The following is a 22,734-nucleotide window of genomic DNA, read 5'->3' on the forward strand; positions in this document are numbered from 1 at the left end:
CGCTGTTATATAGCGGTATGTTGTAATCTGTATGTTGGGGTTTAGACAACGCTGTTCTGGTGGTGATGATTCGCGATGGCTATCTTGGTATGGATGTTTGAAGCGAGGCTAAGAGTGTAGGAAGGGGCGCGTGTAGATAAGTATGGATATGTCAGGAGAAATCGGAGAACAATAGATAAGATTTTGCTCTCGAGGGCCTTTATGTTGCATTTTGTGTTAACGACTTACCATCTTCGCCTTACTAGCCTTCTAATCTAACACTGCCTTCTAACGCCTTTTATTCGCTCTTCTTCTTGTTTAAGCGAATACTTCTTATCTATAAACAACGCTCTTTCCTTGCTTCTATTCATTTGTTTATCCTATCTCTAGTCGCTCCTATTCTGCCCTCCCGCACCTAACCTCCCTGTTCTCGAAGAGGAACACAACCGCCACGGAATGACTCTGTATAGACTCGGAGGTCGGATCGAGCTTTGTGTGGATATCGAAGCTTGTTTCACCGTTTTGATGTGATTCGTGGTTGATACCTGGTGGCTTGCAGCTGAAAGCCTTTCCTAATAGCCTGCAAGAAGTAACGAATGAACTAAATGGCGACGATAGATGACAGAGACGGCGAAAACGAGAGACAGGAATACAACAATGACGATCGCGGGTAAATCTGGGACCTCTCGTACTTAATGCGCGGAGACGGAAGTTAATGCTTGGATGAGTCGGCGCAATGTTAGGGCGGTCGCACGCCGTGGCGCTTCGCTAGCAGCAACGGCCGTAGCTACGGCCTCCGATGACGTTGAAGCCACACTTCTCGCATAGAGATGCGGGATGCTGGCAACATCATGCCGATTATCCTCCACACACTTCACCTAAGGCCGACCGCCACAGGCATGGAGGCGCAAACAATTAAGTATATAGACAGCAGGCTGCGGTGGATGTTGTTCAGTATCTCAAGCCTACCAACAGCTCTGCAACCACCTCACCACCAGTCGAACTTACCACCCTGAAAGACACCCTAAACAGATCTCCTCGACACAATGTCCAACATCAAGTTCAACCCTGCATCCGATATTCCCAGCCAATCTGGCCGAGTGTTCCTGATCACCGGTGGTATGTGGCGTCCTTTACGTCCAATCTGGCAACCTACTGACCTTCACAGGCACCACTGGTCTTGGAGCATCTTCCATATCTTTTCTCGCATCTCACAACCCTGCACACATCTTCTTCAGCGGTCGCAACAAGTCTCGCGCAAATGAACTCATCTCCAAAATCGCGAAAGCCTCACCGTCCACCAAAGTAACCTTCATAGAGTGCGACCTCGCAAGTCTTGCATCCGTCCAGTCTGCCGCCAAACAGTTCCTGTCGTCGTCCGGCCGCCTCGATGTTCTGATGTGCAATGCGGGTATCATGGCAGTACCGAACGACGTAAGCCAAGATGGTTACGAGATACAATTCGCAACGAACCACCTCGGCCACGCGCTGCTCATGAAGCTGCTCTTACCTGTCATGCTCGAAACCGCATCGCAATCCAACGCAGACGTCCGCATCGTCAACCTCTCATCCGTAGCTTATAAACAAAACGTACCTTCCACTGGTATCGAGTTCTCAAAGCTCAAGACCAAAGGCGCAAATTACGGCTCCTTCTTCAGCTTCAACAAGTGGGTCTGCTACGGCCAGTCCAAGCTAGCCAATCTGCTCTACACTACCGAGCTGGCCGCTCATCACCCAAGCATCACATCAGTGGCAGTGCATCCTGGCTTCATCAAGACGGATCTTTTTGCGAGTACGAACTTTATGGACCGCCAAGTTGTGAATATTATCTCCGGCGGGAATTGGCTCGATACTGAACAGGGTGCATACAACCAGACTTGGGCAGCTACTACCAAGAAGGAGAATTTGGTCAATGGAGCTTATTATGAGCCGGTGGGTGTGAAGACTACGCCGAGTACGAAACTGGGGCGGGATCAGGCACTGGCGAAAGAGTTATGGGAGTGGACCGAGAAGGAGTTGAAGGCGTGGGTTTGAGACCTGGGGATCTTGGTTAGCGTTGTGATTTGCGAGAGTATTGGATGGATCGTGTCCGTAGATATGCTTGTTGTACTTTTGTAATACTTAGACTTTCTTCATTGTATGCACAGCCCACTATGCGCAGCAGGTGGCCTTGACGTTCAAAATCTCCCCACTCGCTATTGTTACGCCTGACAGCCTCGGCTCGTCATTTGACAAGAGCTCACGGATACTTTTCCGTAGGTGATCATATAAGTAGTGGTGTTCTCGCCGCCGCGGTAGTCGTTGTCGCAGGAGGCGACACTTGAGCGCCCGCGCTCAAACAGTGCTGCTACCTACAGATTGCAGACAGAAGATCTCATCGGTAGCAATGATCGACAACGTACCAGAAGGATTCCAAAGTGCTGGTAAACCGTTTCGCTCCACAACCCCATGGGGTAGTGGACGTTTTCGCAATCCGGTGGCCACCTACCTGAGCTGTCGCACCCGCCCACCAGGTGAACACGGCCGTGAAGCACGAGGACGACCCGACAAATTCTCTTGAGCACATGGCCTAAACGATCTCCACTGCGATCCTTCCATTGCACAGGCTCGGATGAGGCACCGCTGCATACCAGCCGCATCGTTTAGACGGCAACTAGTCATTTACCAAGAACCATCAATGCGGCGTCTCTTTGTTTAGCATCACCAAGTACCGAAAGACGAACCCGGTATGCCCCGTGGAGAAACCAAGCAAAGTTGTGGGAAATTCCTTTGTTGGATGATAGCCAAGACGATGAAGGCCCGGCGGACTGACTTGGCTCTACGTTGATTGGCCCATCCCACAGCGGAAAGACATTTAGCTCCTTCTCCTCATCGGCGGCCTCGAGACGAAACCTCAGGCTAGACCGCAAACCAATCTCACTGCGGACTTATGTCATCCAGACGCACGGTAGGACCCATAAACCACGCACCGAAAGACCGCATCTAACACCCCATCCGTGCGACAAGCGTGCACGCCATCTAGTTTCCCCGCAATGCAGCGCAGCTCAAGATCTTGGACTTGTCTCGGCCCCCTTGGCCTAGGCCCAAGTGCGACATTGGCCTCGACTGACAAGCTATGAAAACACTTGACCTCGCGCGACATGGCGCAACACCAAGATTTCGGTGGCTTGCCAATGTGCCTTTTCTCTGCGACAAGACCACGAAGACTCCAGGGTCGGGGCTGGGCTGCTCACCGGAACCAGTCACGAGTAATGAGCTCGGAGTATCAATGCGACGTTGACGTGAGGAAAGAGTCTTGGTATTTTGCGGGTTACCTTCCCGGGACGAGTACCGTATTTCGTGTCTTCATCGCGGCGTCAGCCAGGATGGACTAGGAGAGAGGAAGAGCAAGGGATGGCATGATGGAAGCCGTCAACTCTACGCCAGAGTGCTACATCCCTCGTAGAAGGTTGTACCAACGCTACATGGGCGCTTACTCCCCGCTGAACAGGAAAGTTCACGACGCGGGCACCACTAGACCGAACACGAGACCACCGACCACCGGCTCCGACGTACCTGTCCTTGCCAAAAACCACCGGAGGCGGCAAAGCCAACCTGGCACTAAGCACGCCCAGCACCTAGGGTACGCCCTGCGAGCTTGTGTGCCGCACGTTTGCATATTCGCGATTCGGTAGAATTGCACCTGATAGTCGGTTTCCAAGACCAAGCAAGCGGGCAGACTTGCCTTCGGAGACCCCGCGACCCCATTCCCCAGCGCCATTCAGCCTCAAGTCTGTCCAAGGCGGCCGGAAGAAGCGCGCTTACATGTCTTGGAAGGTATGCAGGCGCGGAGGTACCTAGACAATTGTCGTGTGATTTCGGAACATGGTTTCTAGAGAAGGATCTGGGGCGAATATGGGATCCACTGCACTTGTGCGACGCTGAGGGCGGGGATGGAGGTGTATAAGAGTCCTACTCCACGTCCCCGGATTGTTGACTTCCCCAGATCAACCAGCTCGGGCTTCGGTGATCCAACGGGCGTCTTACCCACACCCTCCATACTTGATACTCTTATCTTTTCAGAGAGGTTCCTTGTACACCACCCATCATGTCTGAGAAGAAGAACGACGTCGTCATGCTCGAGCAGACGATGACTCGGGATGAGGAGCTCATGAAGCCTGTGCCCATTGTCGGCAAGGTGGATTACTCTGGTGCTTACGAGAAGACTGATCCACGAGAGATTGCGCTTGTCAAGAAGCTCGACCGATGGATTATGCCCATGTTGTGGAGCATGTACTGGCTCAACTACCTTGGTATGTCACTCCTCCTCTGTCACAGTAATCACCTTTCAAGCAGTTACTTACATACCGCCCTGTTTAGACCGCAACGCCATTGCACTTGCCCGACTCGACGACCTCGAGGAGGACCTAAACCTCAGCAGCGAACAGTACCAGACCTGCGTGAGCATTCTCTTTGTCGGATACCTCTTGGGTCAAATCCCCAGCAACATGTTCCTTAACCGAACCCGTCCATCACGCTACATGGGCTGCTGCATGATGCTCTGGGCCGTCGTCTCTGCCCTTACAGCACTCTCCAAAGACTTCACCGGCCTCCTCCTAACCCGCTTCTTCCTCGGCGTAACAGAAGCACCCTACTACCCAGGCGCCGTCTACCTGCTCTCCATGTTCTACACCCGCAAGGAAGTCGCCACCCGCATTGCCATCCTCTACACCGGAAACATCCTCGCGACCGCCTTCGCCGGCCTCATCGCCGCAGGCATCTTCCACGGTCTCGGCGACGTCGCTGGCATCACTGGATGGCGCTGGCTCTTCATCCTACAGGGTGCTGTTACCTTTGTCATCGCCGTTGTTGGCTTCTTCCTTCTCCCCGACTTCACGCACAACACATGGTGGTTGACACAAGAAGAGCGCGACCTGGCCACCAACCGCATGGCCCTCGACACCGTCGGTAACAAGGGCGAGACCTCCGTTTGGGCTGGTTTCCGACAAGCAGGCAAGGACCCCATGGTCTGGATCTTCGCTTTCATGGCACACATGCATCTTGCCGCCAACGGGTTCAAGAACTTCTTCCCCACCGTTGTCCAGACTCTTGGTTTCAGCAAAACCATCACCCTTGTTTTGACTTGCCCGCCTTACCTCATTGCCGGTGTCGTGACGATTGCTGTCTCGTGGTCTTCTGGAAAATTCAACGAGCGCACTTGGCACATCACCATTTCCAAGGCTGTTGCTACGTTTGGGTTCGGACTGGCGTGTGCTGAGATTGGTACTGCGGGTCGCTATGTCGCTATGATCATCTTCACCATTGGTACTTATGGTGTCAACTCGCTCATTCTGGGTTGGTGCGGATCGACTTGTGGTCAGACGCCCGAGAAGAAGGCTGTTGCTATCGGTATCGTGACCACGGTTATGAACGCTTCGTTTATCTGGTAAGTTCCCCTATACGCTTCTTCATCATCCCACGGAACCAGCTGCTAATAAGAATAACAGGACACCATACCTATGGCCCAAGTCCGATGAGCCTCGCTACATCATCGCACTCAGCTCCTCTGCTGCGTTCTCCGTTGCGACTGCGCTGTTGGCGTGGCTAGCGAAGATTCTCTTCACGCGCAAGAACAAGAAGCTCAGGGAGCAGGATAGTGAGAACATGACCTTCTACGTGTACTAGATGTGCGTACGTGGTTGCGACTCGCACAGTGCGCGATGGGTGGGGATGAAATCGGCTGGCAAGAGCTGGCGCAGATTAGATGGAAGATAGTATATCACAAGCTGCGAGAGCTTGATGAATATGCATACACGAATGATGAATTATTCGATTTTGAAGACTAGCTGTTTGCATCGACGTGATTGCGCGGTGTGATGTCCATTCCACGAAGACCAATACATAACCTGGTGGGAGCCTGCAACCCTCCTCCTCAACTTCCAAGATACGAATTCGTCACTGCCACATCTTAATCCCACGTCCATACTATAAATGGATTCGAAATCCAAGAAGAGTTGAACCCTTTCTTCTTCTCCAGCAAAGCCTTCCCATGAGCGATTAACGCCCTCTCATCGCACTGGGGAACACCAGCTTGAATGGATAATTTCCTACAAGCAAGACGGACCACTTCGTTGTAGTCGTATAAACGCATTGGGGTGAAAGAGGAGTCTTTTGGGTTAGGTCTTGATTCGAATGCAAGGCATTCCAGGTCCTCCTTTCTTAAGCCGAAGTACTTGATGGATTTTGACACATTGATACACGTTGTCTGGGATGCGTCTAACGAGTCGGGATTTCTCCGTTTGTTACGAAGAACCCAGTTGTTCCAATTCGTCTTCCACTGCGTAGGAGTGTCCCTTGGTCTCAGCAATGCTGCTCTCAACGCCGCGTCATGGTCAGCCTCTTGCCTGGCTCTCTTTGCAGCGGCTTCGTGTTCTGCGCGGGTCGGAGTCGGCGTTTTGGGTGCTATTTTGACTAGTATACTGGCAGGTTCGACCTCCCTCTTCAATGACACGAGGCTGGTCGGCGGCTTGGGTGCTATCGTTACTAGTATAGTGGCGGCTCTGGCCTTCTTGCTCAGTACTACAGGACTGATCGGTTCATCGTCAATATCATCGGGTGTGGCTGGGCGTTTGCGTTTCGATGCCCTCACTACTGTAGGATAATCTTCTGTTTCGCTTTTCAAATACAATGGCTCGGGCTTGACATTGATGGCTAAGGAAGGTGGGGTGAGCAGCTGTGGTGCCAGGGTAGGCGAAATGGGTTCCTTCTTGATGAGGGGTTGTGACTTTTCGCTCACCATTTTCGAATCGCGGCGACAGGGTGGCATACTGAGTGGATGTAAAAGAGCGTTATTTAAAGAAGAGGCGGTAAGAAAATTCCAAAATGTCAGTAAGACAAGTCTAAGGTGTATGAGACAATGTGGTAAAGCTACTCTCGGAATAAAGACCTTGGAACAACTGTGCCTCTTATCAACTTGCCTTCCGAATAAGGGATGGGTTTGCTGCATGCTGCGGGGTAAATGTACCAAACAGGTTATCTTCGATGCCACGTCAAGATGCATTGGGATATCATTAGACTACCACAATCAACATAATTGGAATTCTTTGGCATGATGGTGCACTAGTATAGCACGACTCCGGTAACGTTCTCGTCAACGTTCCGACAAGACCCTTATTCGCGAAAACCGGTTCGCTACACGAACCCATACACGAAAGCCGAGCTTTCCAAATGACAAGAGTCTAGCAGCCACTCCATTTGTGCTGGAAACTTGTATCATCTCCATATTTCTCCCACATCAGCCTATCCTCTTCATCCTCACGCATCCGCCTGGCTTCGTCTCATCGGATCGACTCTTTTTAGTGTAACACATCGACCCCCATATCCGTCCCAAAAGTTCCTCCCTTGGCTTCCGAGAGTTTGGTGTAGTCACTGGAGAGTGTTAGCATCATTGCAGCTGCTATGTGAGTCGGTAGCTCACCCATTGGCGTGTTTATCAGCAAACAACTTCTTTTCTTTGGCGAGGAATCCTTTCTCATTCTCTTGTGAGGTTCCAGCAAGTATAGATTCTTTGCGAAAGGCTAGTTTCCCGCAATCATCCCATCTGAAGTTACGCTGAGGCATCCTGCGGTTGTATTCATTCATGGTAAGGCAATGTGGGAGGCACTTGAGTTCATCTTGCTTCAGATCGAAGAATGTCTTCCCGCCTCTTACGTTTACATGCTCTCCTAGCTGTCCGGACCCGAGTCTTTCGTCGGTCGGTTGTTGAATACTCAATCCTTCCACTCTTTCTTCCATTGCGCAATTAGCTTTTTTCCACTCTTTCTCGGGTTTCTTCGCGTCTGCAACTTCTTTTCTCTTCGTCATATTTGTGGCTTTGAATGCGGCGTCTTCGGCTTTCTTCTTCGCCGACGCGAGCTTCTTTGTAAGCGCTTCTTCTGACTGTGCCGCTCCCTTGGGTGTTCCTGGTTCACGCGAAGCTTGGCTTTTCCTCGCTACCTTCGAGGGCGTCTTCGTTTCGGCACAATCGTCGTCCTGTGCCGGTCGCTTGAGGTTGGGCGTTTGCGCTTATTCAGCTGGTTTTAGCGGCTCGACCGACATCTCTTGGATACCCGTTGCTTTGGGCCCGTGCTCATGGGAATCCGGAGGGGGAGTTTGGAGTTGCTGGCGGCTCTCCATTGATGATGCCATCGCTACATCGGAGTTCATGATAGCGTTCAAGAAGGATGATAGCGAACCTTGGAATCAACAGAGTGAAGGGTCACTGGGTCTGAACGGAAGGCTGAGAATCCTTCTAATATTGGGAGCTAAAGATTACAGGTACCTGATGTGGCACTTGGAAGCATGTATACCGCGCACTGTGTCCCGATCAAGAGACCCTGCAGCTGTGTCAACCTTATCGCGTTGCGCTACAGGTGGGGTGGTGCCCGTGCCGGAGCCGTTGCGCGGTGGTCCGAGACACCCTCTGTGTGATAACGCTCGCATCAATGATATCAGCACCTCCAAAGTCTTTTAGCAACTCGAAATATAGCTTTACCCACCACATAATAGCATCATCCGCACCTGGGCAGTATTACAACACTTCTGCCCCGCACTTTGTATCGACACTAGCGCACCAACGTGTGCTTCGTTTCGGTGAAAAGAGGCTGTCGCGATCAAAGTAGAGAGTCTGATTAGAAAGCTCACTTCGGTCCATACTCTTAGCAACCAAGCGATCCAGGTAAAAGCAAGATCGTTGAAAGCCTTGCGCTGACCAGCGCCAACTTCGTGTCCACTACCATACAACGAAGCAGGTTCAAAGCGGGTATCCAAGCAACGGAAGAGAAAAGAATGGAAAAGCGTAAAAATCGCGTCACCGCGTCACCGCGTCACCATCCCACCCATCAACTCAACTCCTTCAAGCTCTCCTCAACATTCTCCCACGCCTTTGGCGACATAATCAAGCTCAGCCAATACCCCCCCGCATGATCCTTCCCCAAAATATGCACCAGCAGCCTAGCTGCAGGATTCGGTTTCCTACTCGAGCAATGATGAAAAGCAGGTGTACCAGTCGGATTACTCCTGGCCTCACTCTCATCACCAGCCCTCACAACAGCAGCCCCAAAGTCCACAGTGGAGAAGAACTTGGCTTTCGACCAATCGGTAAAAGGCACCAGCATCGCATCTGCGTCGCTGTAGAGAAGCGTAGATGGGTCTCCGGAAATGCGCTGCTCGCGGATGCTGGCGAGGGCTTGGCCTTCGGTTGCTTGCTCGAGGAGACTTTGTCGATTGTGGAGGGCGGTGGGACCGAGGGGGCCGGTTGACATTTCCGGGGAGACGAAGATGAAGCCCGGGACGAGCATGTTTTGCATGTACATACCTTTTGCGTTGATGAGTTCGGGGAGACGGAAGCGCGCGTTCATGGCGTGGAGGGCGGTCAACGGACGGGGCGATGGCAGGGAAGAAGCGATACAGCGGAGTGTCCATGCGGTGAGGACATCGCCATCGCTGATGAACGGTTTCTCGTCCAGGCCACTATCGTTCTTCTGCATGAGGAGATCTTTCTCAGTCGCCGCCCGTAATTTCGCCACGACATCCTTTGGCAGGTAAATCGTTTGTGATTTGGGTGCGGGCCCAGTAATCATATCCCATGCGAACCTCGCTCCAAACTTGACCATACTCAGCCCTTTGAGTTGTTTGGCCTTGAGTATGTACTCCTCTGCCGGCTGAGTCGCGTTATCAGTCAGTGCACGTAGCGCGTCTTCCCGCGCACCTAGTACAGGCGGTACTTCGGACTCTTTTCCGGCTAATACCAGAGACCAGGCGCGGAGGAGGTTTTGGTTGCCCATTACGTCCATCAGGGTATGGGGCCAGGAGAGCCCCACGAGCGTCGCATCTGTGAAAGATGTGATGTGAACTGAGATCTGTGGCGTGTCTCCCGCAGTAAGATCTTCAAGCGTCATGGGCGCGTCGGCGCGAGCGGCCAGGTCGCCGAACTCCGTAGGTCCTGGGCAGGTCACAATGGCTCCGTTGGCTTTAGGAAGCTTCTTGGCCAGTTCATGTTCTTCGATGGAAGTATTGATGGTGACATGACTGTACGAGAAGGCGGGTCGCGCAGATGTGAACTGGCGTGGGACGTGAATTTCTAATGCGCCCTTGTCCTATTATCTAACATGTCAACCGTCTTACTTCTACGAAGATGTAAACAGAGATAGCACTTACATTGAGCCTCAAGCGTCCTCCAAGTTTCTTCCAATCCCCGTTTTCCAGGAGTTTTGCCAGAGAGGACTGGAGCTTGTCCGCGTCAAGAACGTCGTTGAAGCAGAGTGTCCATGCAATTATGATGCTACGAAAGGTCTTCGTGTCATCTAGTCCATGCACTGGATAGACGTCGTCGTCTGCATATGGGTCCGGTGTAGCATTGGACGGTGGGGAAGACTGTTTCGTGAATCGCTTGAGGAAGTCCATTGCCGAGACGCTAAGATTGGGAACTGTGAAAACCGATCAACGATGATTGTTGTTTGGTGATTCTATCTACTTCTCTCCTCTGCTTTTATTACTGTACGAGAATGCTTGGCCAGATTCGCGTTCGGAACACGGATTCGTTGGTAGCCGGAGAATATGTTCTTATCGTTGTATCAAAATAGGGGCTCGCTAGATCGGCGCCTCATCCCCAGATTCTTCGTCTCAGGTAAAACTAAGCGCACGTGCCAACAAGACATGCAACCGGCTGGCGGACACTGGCGATCCGCTTAAAGGGCCAGTCCAAACCAGGCATCGACCTCGTCGCCTGCGACAAGCTCTTCATCTTCGTCGGCATCTTCACCTCTGCCCCGCCTGAGCCTGAGCCTGAGCCGCCTCCCTCTCACCTGCCTCGAAGACTCATTCCGCTTCTGCAATGCCAGTCGCTTCGCAACTTCATTTGCCTCGACTAGACTAACCAGCTTCCTCTTCTGTCCTTGACTCTTCTCGGCAAACTTTTTGCAAACTTCCCACACCTTCGCCGGAGCATGTCGAGTATCTCGGGGCTTTTCGACGAAGGATCCCGCATGTCGTGAAAGCACATTGGGATTTGCGCCCCCAAGATTGTGACGACGATTTCGCCCTGCCTCGCTGGGAGGCGGAGGGTTGCTGAAGACCTCTTGAGCTAGATACGTATCTTCTGCCATCTCAAACGGCGTACGTCCTGATGCGTTCTCACGGAACAGAAGGTCGGGACGGCACTGGAGCATAACGCGCAAGACTTGATCGGCACCGCGCCGTACGGCAAGGTGGACAGGCGTATCACCTTCGCCGTTGACGATGCCCAGGTCGTCGCCTTTGTTGAGCTCGAAAAGGAGTTTGAGGATGTTCTCGTGGCTCTCCGAGTTGAAGCCCGATGAGTTAGAGGGTAGAGCGACGTGAAGCCAACGTGCAAGAGGTGTAGCTGCGCCAGGAGCCGCCGTTGTGCGTTCGGTGAACAGGCTGGAGAGAAGGCGAGTGTCGATGAGCGCCAAAAGCTCGCGAAGCTTTTCTAGGCTCATCTGGTAATGCAAACTGTCGTGCAGGATTGAGTGGATGATGTTCGCTCCGGCGTTGTCACGTGTGGTTTGATCGGCACCAGCTTCCAGAAGAACCTTGACCATCTCGATACGGTGCTTAGAGAAAGCAAGCTGCAGAGGCGTCATGCCGTTCGCAGAACGATGTTCAATCGCTTTAGGATGAGTTTTGCATAGATGCCGAAGCAGGCTGACAGACCCTTCACCCTTCTTGCCCAAAACCACCGAATGGAGCAGTAGATGCGAGCGTAGGTCGAGCCACTTTGTGATAGACGACTGCAAGCCGCCTTGGGTCTTCGCCAAGTTCTGGATAAGGATATCGTCTCGATGACTATCCGCAAATTCCATGTAACAGCGCGAAGCGGTGTCACTCTCGAACCACTCGACACTCTCCAAGCTTGCATAACGGGCAGCATGAAGTAAAGGCGGGTGCTTCGCCGAAATTGCTTTCGTCTGGGTCTCTCTCCCTTCATTCGCCCAGTCCGCTCGCTTCCTTCCGTGAACCGATAGCCCTTGGTAGTACTTTGGCTTCACGGGTATCTCGATGCCGCTCTTTTTCACAAGATCGTCCAAAGGAATGCCAGCCCCAGTGTTCTTGATGATGATTCCCAACAGGCGAGTGCGACTTAGGCGGATCGCGTACCAGAACTCGGCTTCGTCGAAACGGAAAAACCTCGGTGCAGTCTCATCGTCGAGTTCGGTATTATGTTGCGTATACTCCTCAGCTCTGGCGATCAGGAATTGCAATAGATCGACATCGTCCAGGTAGATTGCCAATTGGAACAAACTATGCGGTCGCACATCCTCGGGAATCTTGACGGGTATCGGGTTGCCATTAGACGAGTCCAAAGGCAGTTGGCTACGAAGGCTACCTGAAAGCTCTTGGTGTGGAAACCATGGTGAGACTGACGCAGCATCCTGTTCGAGAAAACGAAACACCGGGCAGGTCCACGACATCATCTTGAGTGGCGTCACATTACTTTTGACTTGACTTTGCACCTCTCCAATGTTCTCGATAGTGAAGCGATCATCCACAATCTCAGCATAGATCTCGAAATCATCCTCACCATCGTCACAGCTACCGTCGTCATCGTCTCGAGGCTGTAAACTGTGCTTGACTGTTGGCTTCTCTTCGGGTACATATTGCGCATGTGCAATTTCCAGGATAGCACGAGCGATTCCATAGTGCTTTCGCAGAATGGCGATTGAAAATGGCGAGTAATTCTGCGAGTTTTGAACAGCGATTTGCAGTGGAGTCTGATTATCCCCCCACATCGACAAGGTAAGCTCTTTGATCGTCGGAAGATCGGCATCCCAGCAGGCTTGGAACAGCTTGAGGTAAGCTTCCCGCCGTTCGTCGGTCAAGTCAGAAAGCCGAAAGGTGAGCAATGGATTCCACGGCTTTGGAGGTTCAGATCCATAACTACCATAGTTGTACTGTTGTGGTGGAGGTATCTTGATCTCGGTATCTGGGTGCAGCTCTTTGAGGGTCTTCGCCTGTCGTCTCAGCAGCTCCGACTCCAATGCTTCAAACTCTATCAATAGCGCTTGGACAGCCAACTTCTTCTCACCCGTACCCTCGGGCTCTTTCTGGGACTGTTTCCACTTTTCGTGGCTCTCCAGGTCTCGCTCGTAACGCCACTTGGCGCTGTCGATTTGATCTCCCACCATCCAATGAGCGTAGGTGCCCGGTTCGAGTCCTCCTAGATACTCAGCATCTTCCTTGAGCGGTACCGGGGCGAATTGCTCGGCACGCCGATAGTTATCAATGCGGTCTACCCAGCCCTCTGAGCACAACCACCCATCTTGGCCATCGACTTTGCCCGTCTCGATGAAGGTCTGTAGTTTCCGCACGTTATACCGAACAATATCCAAAAGGGTACCCGTATCGTTATCGTATGTGTTGTTGCTTTTGTCCAGCGCGCACCAAGCTTTGGGAGTAAGACTGTTGATATCTGCTCCAGCATCCAGAAGCTTCAAGACTATCGACAGTGCCTCATGACGGACCGCAGTAAATACTGGCTGCTCGATATTTTCTCTGAACGCCTTCTGGTTGTGTTCGGCAGTATTGTACGTTGAATAAAACCCCTTGTTTTTCGCAACGGTAGAGTAAGTGGCGAAGTCAAGCTCAGGCTTCGCGCCCAACTCTAGAATCGCTTCAACTCCAGCGGAATCACCATGTTCAATGGCTGTCTTCAGAGGACTGTTCACAGTTGGTCTGAACGAATAGCCACTCAGCGATATGTGATCGGCGGCTTGTTGCGCCGCAGGCCTGTTTGCGGATATCAAAGTGGTGAGCAGATCGACGCCATGCGCAGCAAAGTAGTGCAACGCCGTGATGTGGTTGGTGTCGCCCTGAGCCGGCGATGCGCCCAGGCTGACGAGTAGTCTAGTCATGTCCTTGGCCTTTTCGGGCGAGAGCTGTAAAGCGAGGACGACTGGCAGGATGGCCGCGCGCGGAGACTTGTTGTAATCATTGACAAGCTTGACCGGCAATAGTACATCGGCTCCAAACTCCTGAACGAGAGCCTTTACAACGTTGGTGTGGCCATTTGCAATGGCTAGATGAAGCGCAGATACCGGTGCGTCCCAGGCAACTACATTAACGTCGTATACATCCGGCTCGTCGTCATTCGCATCGTCTGGAAGGTTATCGTGGTCTTCCAACTTTTTGCGGTCGATCTTGACAACTGAGCCTTCAGTAGTCGCGTCGGCATTCTCGGAATCGTCATCAAGCAAATCGATGTCGTCGTCCTCATCGTCGTCGTCGGAAGCGTGTTCCTCGGAGTTGTTGGTATTGGTAGCATCTGGTATTTCCGGACGGGTCTGGTTCTTCTTCTTAAGAGCTTCTTTTTCTGCCTCTTCTTCTTCGTTGGCCTCACTCTTGATGAGGAGAGCTCTGACCATCTCTACCTCACCACGCATGGCAGCGAGATGGAGCGCGGTCTTACCATCGAAGATGCGAGCGACGATACGAGCTCCAGCTTCGATGAGAGCTTGAACGACCTGCGGAGTTGAGGCCATAACCGCCAAATGAAGTGGAGTACGCCCTGTGTAGTCCCTTCGGTTGGGGTCAGCACCCTCTTGGTTAAGCCAGTCCTGGACATGCTCGAGATCTCCGTCCACTATAGCCTGACACAGTCGCGCTGTATTGCCGACATATGCCATCTCGGTCCAGTCATCATCAGTCAGAGGGTGAAAAGAGCCGATTGCTTGCCGTCCAGGGTTATCTTTGATGAAAGACAATATGCCAGATACATAGATCTTGCTTTCCTCTGCCGCAATCTCCTGATCTTCTGGTGTGGTTGGCTCGGGACAAAAACCACAACAGTCCCCAATTACATCGATTGCATTCCCAAAGAAGGAAGGGTGTCGGTGTAGAGTAGTTACTCGGTCCTTAGGGCGGTTCCATTCGGCGTTCAGTAGCAAGTCTTTCGCAAAGAGTAACCTCTCAATCTTCCGAGCATGGAACTTCGGCCCGTATGGGATAGTGAAGGTATGGTAATCGCTAACCTCATCAGTTTCTACCCACTCGGCAACATCTTCGTCATGCTGTTGCTTGATATCGCCTTTCAGCTTCTGTGTAGCCCAACGATTGATAGCCGGTCTGCCACGTTCAGCGCGGCGCTGGTCGACATAGGCGTCACGGTCCGTACTTTTCGGAAGTTTTTCAAGTACTAGCAGCCTGGCCAGTCCCAGAGTGCGACCGAAGGAGCGTTCGAACAGTGTGGGATCAATGCGCGAACGATCAAGGAGCGGCCAGTAGACTTCGAATCCCCGGCGTGCGTACTTGGATAAGCGATTCTCGTATGAAGGGGAGCGACGTGTCAGGTCGATGGTGTTGATCTGGGTCATGTATGCAGCGATCGCACGGGGACTGGCGTAGACTTGCTTGCCATCATATGCCGCACAGGAGCAATCAACATCGAAGCCTGTAAGGATTTCAGAGATCGATCTGTAGATTCGTAGAACAATCTGCACGTGTCGAGTTGGATACTGCGACGCGATAGTGATGGCGTTCTTGGTACGGACAGTGGTTGTCTCAGTCAAGATCGAGTCCCTGATGCGTTGTTCAATCTGCTTGATCTTCTCAATCGCTTGCTCCTCGGTGAGGTCGTAGAGAAATAGGTCGACATCGGAAGCCGGCGCCAATTTCTGATGATAGTATTCGCGTAGGGCGCGCTTTGAGCCGCTGTGTTGCTCAGGAACCGGCAGCAACGAAGTTACTACAGCGCTACCTGCGACCACCACATTGGACCAATCCATGTCAACGAGAGATGACTCAGAGAAGAGCTGGAAATTGGTCTGGAACTCATTGAGCGATTGCACAACTGCCGGAGAGCCAGTCGGCTTGCGATCCGCCTCGTCGAGAGGCATGAGATAGCGCTCGCGCTCAGCCTCGGATTCGTCCTCGGGGTTGCGAGCGCGGATCTTGAGTTCACTTTCGCGGCCTGTGAATATGGGAAGGATGCTGGGCTCTGTAATGGCGGGGTGTTCTAGTTGCTGAGCGAACACCTCGCGCAGCTTGGAGTCATATTCCTTGTAGGGTTCGAGCAAGGTGTGCAGTGATGTTTCCGGATGAGCGGCGACATGAGTAATCCAGTCGGTATGACGAACTGGAACTGAAGGAAGCTCCATCATCGTCGGCATTTGCTCCTGGGTCGCCATGGTTGGAAAGGCAATGTGCGAAGTGGTAGAAAGCGCGTACCTCAAGATGAAATTGAGATTGTCGAATGAAGTCTCTGATGAAGACAGAAAGACGACGGGTTATATATTCTCGCCAGCATTGACATCTTCTTTGCGCTTTGGTACGGCAGCCTGTGTCATGATGGAATTAGACGCTGCAGCGGTGTGGCGTGTGGATGCAAAAGAGTGTGGAGCTAGGCAACGGCGCGCCGTGCCCCATTCTAAGGGCGGGAAGACGTGTTTAGGGACCACAGCAGCCTGAATAGACAGGCAGCAGCGAATCATGGTTAGCAGCATGTGTCGAGTCCAACACGAGTTGCACGCGAGTCCATGTGATGCATGACGCGATGGGAGTGGCAAGTGAGGGTAAATCTCGAGGTTTGCCAGGAACACACTTGTGCAGAAGAAGGATGGCGCAAACATTAGCTTGGCACCATTCGCTGGCAGCAGCGATCTTCGAGATCTCGCCATCTTCGGCATCATCATCTTCCACCGGTTCTCGGTACCGCGACCACCATTACCGTGATCGGTCGCATAAGGCTTCTCCACGCCTTCAGACGATCACTACAACCCCTACTCTCTGATCGGCGAGTAGAGAGAAATCTGTCCAACGAAGAACATGATAATCGTCAGAGCCGCAACAGCCGTGAAAACAATCGCAACCTATCATCAAATCAGCGTTGAAACCTTTCATAGTCGCCTCGAGGCACTTGAGGTCATACCTTGTCCCCATCGTCTAATCCTCCAGAATTACCCAAATTCGACGTGGCACTCCACACGAGCATAAACATGCCCACAACCATGCAGATAGTCGCGGATATGAGAAACATGACTGGCATCTGCCAAGTCAAGACCTGGACAAGGTTTGGCGCACGACGACCAGTTCGTTTCCAGCGACTTCCTTTGCCAAGTAGCTTATGGAGATTGGCGAGGCCATCGCGGTGCGACGAAAGCCGATGTAAACGCACGGTCTGGTCAGCTGCGCTGATGATGGAAAGCATTGTGATGATGATACCACAGTACCAAGCTGTCCGGACATACCACGGAGTCGGTCTGCCGGTGGTGAGGATATTTGGCCAGCTACCTGTCGAGGTAAGGACACCCGCAAGTAGGGCGGACTTGACCATCGTCAGCGGTGCAGTATCATCAATGGATGCAGTACATACCACAACACCAACAAAGTTCAGCTCGCTTAGCTTGTTGTCCCTCCATCTTTCGACAAGCTCATCCCTCTCGCTTTGGTCATGAGTGTTGAGCAAGATTTCTAAAGGGTCATACGTTGAAGGATCCGGCAAGAAGATGCCACCACCGAACATTTGCGGTGCGCAAAAGCAGCTGCTTTGTCGCTTGCGTTTGTTATTCGAGGTCTCGGGATGCAGTGGTACTTGTGTAACAGCAGTCGGTCTTTGATCTGCTGCGTTCCATTCGACATCGTCTGGCTTAGCATGCGCACGTAACATGGCTGACTCGGTATCTGAAAGTTGGAAGATGCTGTAAATATCGGCAACAAAGCCCGTTACTGACCTTTATCTAGACAAAAGATGATGAAGGTCTGCCAGAAGCAAATAATGCTGCGGTGTTCAAGAGGTGTTTGCCGATTATGACGCACTTTGCGCCGCTAGGCATAGCGCCGCAATGCAGCCAAGTCTATCAACCATGCAGGACGCTCAAACTCAACAACGCAAGCGTTCGATCAAACCTCGATTGTAATTATGACCTCGGCTACCTACTTCAATGCGTCAACGCCTGTGGCGCACAGGTCTTAGCTCTATACGGCCAACTCAATGCATAACCACAGCCACATGGTCGTCCATGTACTTGGAAATATCACCCAAGAAGCATGCCGCGATGATGCTGACTCCGCCAAATGCTATGCTCACGTAGTACACGTACTTATACGCCTCTGCGTACGCGAGCTGACCAGCGTACACAACCAACTCGTACGCACCCGGCACATCCTTGATACCCGGAAGCTCATGAAGAAGCGGGAGAAGCGATCCACCAGTGATGGCAATTGCCTCTCCGATGATCTCTGGGGATGTGATGTTGAGCTTGGTCACCATTGCGCCGCCGATGTAGTAGGTTGCGGCGGGAACGAATTTGGAGATGAAGACGTTGTAGTACACACAGTATCCGATCGAACCACCAATAACTCGGATGGCAAGAGTTAGGGCAGCAATTGTTGCGATGAGGTCGTCTGGGCAGATGATGGTGGCTGATGAAATTAGCGGATAGTCCATCGATTGATGCGACGTGAAGCTTACAGATAATAGATGCGGGCACGACGATACCACCAATACCGAGACCAGCAAGAACCAACAATCCCCATAGCTGGTACAAGTTGTCGACACGACCGATAGAAAGGGCACCGCAGCCTGCAGTCATCATGATCGATGAGACGATCAAAAGCTCCTTGTTGTGACCACGGAGCAATGACAGCAACCACAGAACGATACAAGCACCAGCCAGAATCGAAAATCCAACTGGAATACCTCGGATACCAACCCCGACAGGATCATGGCCGTAGACGTTGAACGCCTGCGTCGGCCAGAACATAAGGATGGAGAAAAAGTTGGCTCCGGAGATGAACGTGATGACGAGCGTGAGACCAAGAATCCGGGGCTCCTGGCGAAGACGCTTGGGGAACATGGGATGTTTGGCTCCGTAAGCTTCCCAGAAAACAAAGGCGACAAGGAACGCGACACCCAGGATCAAGGGCGCGAGTACGTGTGCGCTGGACCACTTGTACTGGTAGCCACCCCACTGCATGCCCATCATGAACAAGATCATACCAGCAACAGACAGGAAACCACCGATGTAGTCGATCTGTGCGAGGACCTCTCTGCGGCTCATACCCACGCTGTTAACGCGAGGAGGAGGGTGGTAGAACACTGCCGTTAAGACGAGACCGATGAAAGCCCAAAGACCTAAACTGTTAGTTGGCATGTTACAAGTAAATTGTACATCGAAAGTCACTTACCACACCACATCCCAATCCACCTCCACGCCCCCGGACTCTGACTAGCAATAAGCTGCGCCCAAAGCACACTCGGACAAAACGGCAAAATCGTGAACACCAAAATAGCAACATACTTTCCCCTCTGACTCGTCGGCGCAAGCTCACTCGTCACCGCCAACGCCGTAAGCTCGTTAATACCCGCGCCCACACCGCTGAACACCATACCCGCGATGAAAATGTTCATAGAATGTGCCGTCGAGCAGATAATCATCCCGAGAATCAAGAAGCAAGCACCGATCATGGCGACCCAGCGGCGGCCAACGATGTCGGAGATGGAACCGACGAAGGGGCACACGGCGGCGAGGGAGAGGAGATTTGCGAGAATAAACCAGATCCAGCGGTCTGTTCCGCCTATGTCGGCGTAGATGTAGGGGGGGACGCCGCCGAAGAGGTAGACGGGGATTTGGCTGCCTGTCCAGACTGTTTCGAGCGTTAGCGAGAGAACTCTAGTGTGTATCAGTGTGTGAAGGGCTCTACGTACGAAAGGCCATGGCAACTAATGCCATCAATCTCTTAAAGTTCATAGGCTGCTCGGCATCGTGGTCTTCGCCGTCGCCGGCTGTGCGCAAGCCATCTTTTTCGTAGTAGTTGGTGTGCCCGGGGACTTGCTCGTTTGTGTGGACTTGCTCGATGTGGTTGAAGGCTGGTTTGGAGGCTGAGGGCGAGTGGTCTGAGATGTCTGTTGTGTTGGGTTAGTATGAGTGTTGTTGGGTGTGGAATTGTGGTGTAGGGTTACGCACCAGAGCCATCGCTGTGGTCTCGCATTGTGTTCTTCATGGTCTACGTGTGGAGAAGATTCCGTAGACAGAAATGGAGGCTTTGAACAGTACGAACGAAACTGTCAGTCCTGCAAACAATTGTCGTTTGGAGGCTCAGCGGGGCTCTTATGCATGTCTACAAACCCACCCTTGTTCCACCACGCCCCCGTCCATCACATTCCCCACCCACGACTCAGTCTGCGGGGTAACTCCCATCTAGTCCTCACATAGTCCGTCTTCCTCCATTTCCCTCCATATCCGTCCTTCTCAATCCCATTCCAAGCCCTAGTCCCCGGTCTAGCCCACCCATCCACCATCTCATCCAAGCATCTGGATTCGCCCTTCGCACCATATCCGCGGTAACTTTCCTACAAGCCTAGCTGTCACTTCCGCCACGTTGCTGCATGCCTATCACTTCCTTCCATACCATGTCCATGGGACTACGGGGGAAGTCTTGAATGGGGTTAGAGAGGCTGTTAGCGCACATGTACCCCGCAATTGCTTGGTCGAGCTTGTCGCAACAAGCAAAGCAGCGGCTGAACAAGCTTTTGGGTTGGTTTGTCGATCTCAGATGGCTTCGTTCGAAAACCTGGAGACGGGTAAAGGTTCACGGCATTGGAACGGTGATCGGCGGAGACGGTGGGTTGGTAAGCTGGTGCGACGTTTTTGGAGGTAGGTAAGGAGAGGGCTTGGATGACATGGATATGACTTGGGAACCTCGGGACTTTCTTCAGTCGCTCACTCGCTGTTCGCTGTTCGCACAATACATGTCCGCGCGGCTTTTACCTTCGGTCCTATTCGCGCGGAGAAAAGTCCGCGTTAGATATAGGGGATTGTGGCTTCACCTGCCGTACAGATGCATAATCTCTAGTCCCGTGAGCTATACTCGTTTTCGCCTATGTACAATAGCGACACCGGAGTGGATGCTTAATACGCCACAATCACGGCTGTCGGCTACGAGGTCATGCAGACTGCGTTTTCAACTCGAGTTGCCTAGGTAAAACAAGAGGATGAGAGGTCTTGTCAGATGTCAACCGCCAATCTTTCACCGTGATTGAGGTGCGCGCGCTGACTTGGGAACGGACATCGCTTTCTGGTTCGTTGTAGCACTATCAATGTAGTAGGCAATAGTACTTCTCATCTCAAGCCATCCATCTCCAAGCTCACATTATCCGCTCTCGAACCATAAACACCACCATCCAAGATCCACTGCTCATTGTCATCGTTATCATCCTGTACCCGGCGCCACGTCTGCTTCCTTCCCCCTTCACCCGCATTATCCTTCCCTTTACTCTCTTGGACCTTGATTGTCGGCCTAATCAGTCCACCCAATAGCGGATTCTTGCTGAACGCTCCGCTACCACTCGATAGCGTGTTGCCATCTACAGGCCGTTGAGTAGGTTCTGGTGGCTCGTCTTCGCTCTCGGGTGTAGCCGGCCTCTCGGTAGCAGCCATGCGCTTGACAAGCTTCTTTCCTGAGAGGTCGATGCTGGCGACTACTTTGCGCTTTTCATACTCCGGGCGCGCATTCCAGTCTTGCTCTCGCAGTGCTTTTTGCTGGCGCTTGAGTTGCATGGCGCGTTCTTGGGGGCTGGCCCACATGCTGAGTCCGGCTGTTGTGGTTTCGAAATCGGCCGCTTCGTCGTGAACTTGTGTTCGTTTGGCGTTTTGGGCTTGGAAGGCGAGTAGCTTGTCTCTGTGCTGTTTTGCTTTTGCGAGCTTCTCATTTTCGGATTCTACATCTGAAGCGGGATTGGAAGATGCAGGTGTTCCTGCGCGGGGTGTTGAGAATGGACGGGGCGCGAGCGAGACATCAGCGCGCTTCTGGCCGGCGTTGTTGGCAGCCATCTTCTCTTTTCCACGCTCTTCGCGGAGAACGCGGACCATAGACTGGATGTCTTGTGCACTGAATAAGGCCGAGTTACAGAAAGTGCATGGGCCAATGCCTTCCTTCACGCAAATGATCTTTCCGCAATTTAAGCAGTTTGGCGCGGCTTCGAGCAAAGGATGCCTGGTAGCCATGCAGTTGCATTTCCGCTTACTGTTATCTTGTGGTGCGAGAGTAGGGTTCGTCTGGATCTCAAGCGCTCTGATTGCGGACTCCAGATCATTGAGTGCCGTCGAGGCACCATGCATGGGCGTGCCACCGGTAACATTGACCTTTGCCTTTGCTTTTGGTTTCGTATCCGAGATGAGTTGGCCTGGAAGTTTCTTCGCTGGTTGCGGAGCAGGTGAGACAGCACGAGATTTGGGGGTTGATGTCCCCGATGACGTAGTGAAGGTTGGTAATTGTAACCCATCGGGTTGTTCTGATAAGCCGAATTTGGCAGCTTTGGGTTTTGAGCTACCCGCCATGTAGTCCTCTTCGTCTTTCTTGAGGTATGCACCAGATACGTTGCCATAGTCCTCTACCTGCCGTGGTGGCGGAAGTTTGTTCAGACCGGGCTTCTTCTTCTTTGGCTTTGCCCTGGTTACTTCTGACACGCCATTTGACGCCTGAACCTGACTTGAGCCACCGGAAGGTTTCGGCTTTCTCCGGTTGTTAAATGAAGTGATGAACTCAAGGGCTTGCGGGCTGTCTCCCAGTAGGTTCTGCAGATGCTCCGCTGATTCTTTTGGCGATAATGACTCAGTATATGATATTATCTGCTTCAACGACTCGGCATCGAGAGGAAGAAGCTTCGATAGCTGGGGCAGTGCCCAATTTGAGAGATCCATGGTTCTGTTCTCGAGGTCGCGGTTGCCAAATGTCGGAATACTTCGTTAGCTGTGAATCATCACTCTAAGCTAGGAGCTGTGG

General features: G+C 52.4%; 8 protein-coding genes across 8 annotated transcripts; 2 read left to right on the plus strand and 6 right to left on the minus strand.

The window, feature by feature from the left end:
• Positions 1-811: 811 nt before the first annotated feature.
• BKA58DRAFT_384100 (retinol dehydrogenase 14) lies at positions 812-2,113 on the plus strand. Its single transcript, XM_046170235.1, has 2 exons — positions 812-1,098; positions 1,148-2,113. Exons 1-2 carry the CDS (start codon positions 1,026-1,028, stop codon positions 2,011-2,013), a joined length of 939 nt encoding a protein of 312 aa, XP_046024795.1. The 5' UTR covers positions 812-1,025; the 3' UTR covers positions 2,014-2,113.
• A 1,747-nt stretch (positions 2,114-3,860) lies between these two features.
• Positions 3,861-5,785, plus strand: BKA58DRAFT_167841 (MFS transporter). Its single transcript, XM_046165111.1, has 3 exons — positions 3,861-4,271; positions 4,339-5,404; positions 5,466-5,785. Exons 1-3 carry the CDS (start codon positions 4,067-4,069, stop codon positions 5,641-5,643), a joined length of 1,449 nt encoding a protein of 482 aa, XP_046024796.1. The 5' UTR covers positions 3,861-4,066; the 3' UTR covers positions 5,644-5,785.
• Positions 5,786-5,795: 10 nt separating this feature from the next.
• Positions 5,796-6,885, minus strand: BKA58DRAFT_384105 (uncharacterized protein). Its single transcript, XM_046170236.1, has one exon. It carries the CDS (start codon positions 6,782-6,784, stop codon positions 5,927-5,929), a length of 858 nt encoding a protein of 285 aa, XP_046024797.1. The 5' UTR covers positions 6,785-6,885; the 3' UTR covers positions 5,796-5,926.
• Positions 6,886-8,653: 1,768 nt separating this feature from the next.
• BKA58DRAFT_167877 (uncharacterized protein) lies at positions 8,654-10,543 on the minus strand. The gene is made up of 2 exons (XM_046165112.1): positions 10,156-10,543; positions 8,654-10,094 (listed from the first exon to the last, which is right to left on the minus strand). Exons 1-2 carry the CDS (start codon positions 10,399-10,401, stop codon positions 8,838-8,840), a joined length of 1,503 nt encoding a protein of 500 aa, XP_046024798.1. The 5' UTR covers positions 10,402-10,543; the 3' UTR covers positions 8,654-8,837.
• Positions 10,504-16,333, minus strand: BKA58DRAFT_457135 (uncharacterized protein). Its single transcript, XM_046174622.1, has one exon. The coding sequence runs from the start codon at positions 16,137-16,139 to the stop codon at positions 10,686-10,688; it is 5,454 nt and encodes a 1,817-aa protein (XP_046024799.1). The 5' UTR covers positions 16,140-16,333; the 3' UTR covers positions 10,504-10,685.
• Positions 16,334-16,730: 397 nt separating this feature from the next.
• Positions 16,731-17,674, minus strand: BKA58DRAFT_469058 (uncharacterized protein; the record flags this gene model as incomplete). The annotated part of the gene is made up of 3 exons (XM_046175134.1): positions 17,324-17,674; positions 16,880-17,275; positions 16,731-16,820 (listed from the first exon to the last, which is right to left on the minus strand). Exons 1-3 carry the CDS (start codon positions 17,615-17,617, stop codon positions 16,731-16,733), a joined length of 780 nt encoding a protein of 259 aa, XP_046024800.1. The 5' UTR covers positions 17,618-17,674.
• A 103-nt stretch (positions 17,675-17,777) lies between these two features.
• BKA58DRAFT_167893 (fungal trichothecene efflux pump) lies at positions 17,778-20,292 on the minus strand. Its single transcript, XM_046165114.1, has 5 exons — positions 19,917-20,292; positions 19,658-19,855; positions 19,138-19,596; positions 18,422-19,084; positions 17,778-18,372 (listed from the first exon to the last, which is right to left on the minus strand). Exons 1-5 carry the CDS (start codon positions 19,951-19,953, stop codon positions 17,939-17,941), a joined length of 1,791 nt encoding a protein of 596 aa, XP_046024801.1. The 5' UTR covers positions 19,954-20,292; the 3' UTR covers positions 17,778-17,938.
• Positions 20,293-21,003: 711 nt separating this feature from the next.
• Positions 21,004-22,693, minus strand: BKA58DRAFT_167891 (C2HC5 finger protein). The gene has a single exon (XM_046165113.1). The coding sequence runs from the start codon at positions 22,650-22,652 to the stop codon at positions 21,072-21,074; it is 1,581 nt and encodes a 526-aa protein (XP_046024802.1). The 5' UTR covers positions 22,653-22,693; the 3' UTR covers positions 21,004-21,071.
• Positions 22,694-22,734: the final 41 nt, after the last annotated feature.

Source organism: Alternaria rosae (genome assembly GCF_020736505.1).
Source record: "Alternaria rosae strain MPI-PUGE-AT-0040 chromosome Unknown BKA58scaffold_5, whole genome shotgun sequence".
Classification (NCBI taxonomy): Eukaryota; Fungi; Ascomycota; class Dothideomycetes; order Pleosporales; family Pleosporaceae; genus Alternaria; species Alternaria rosae.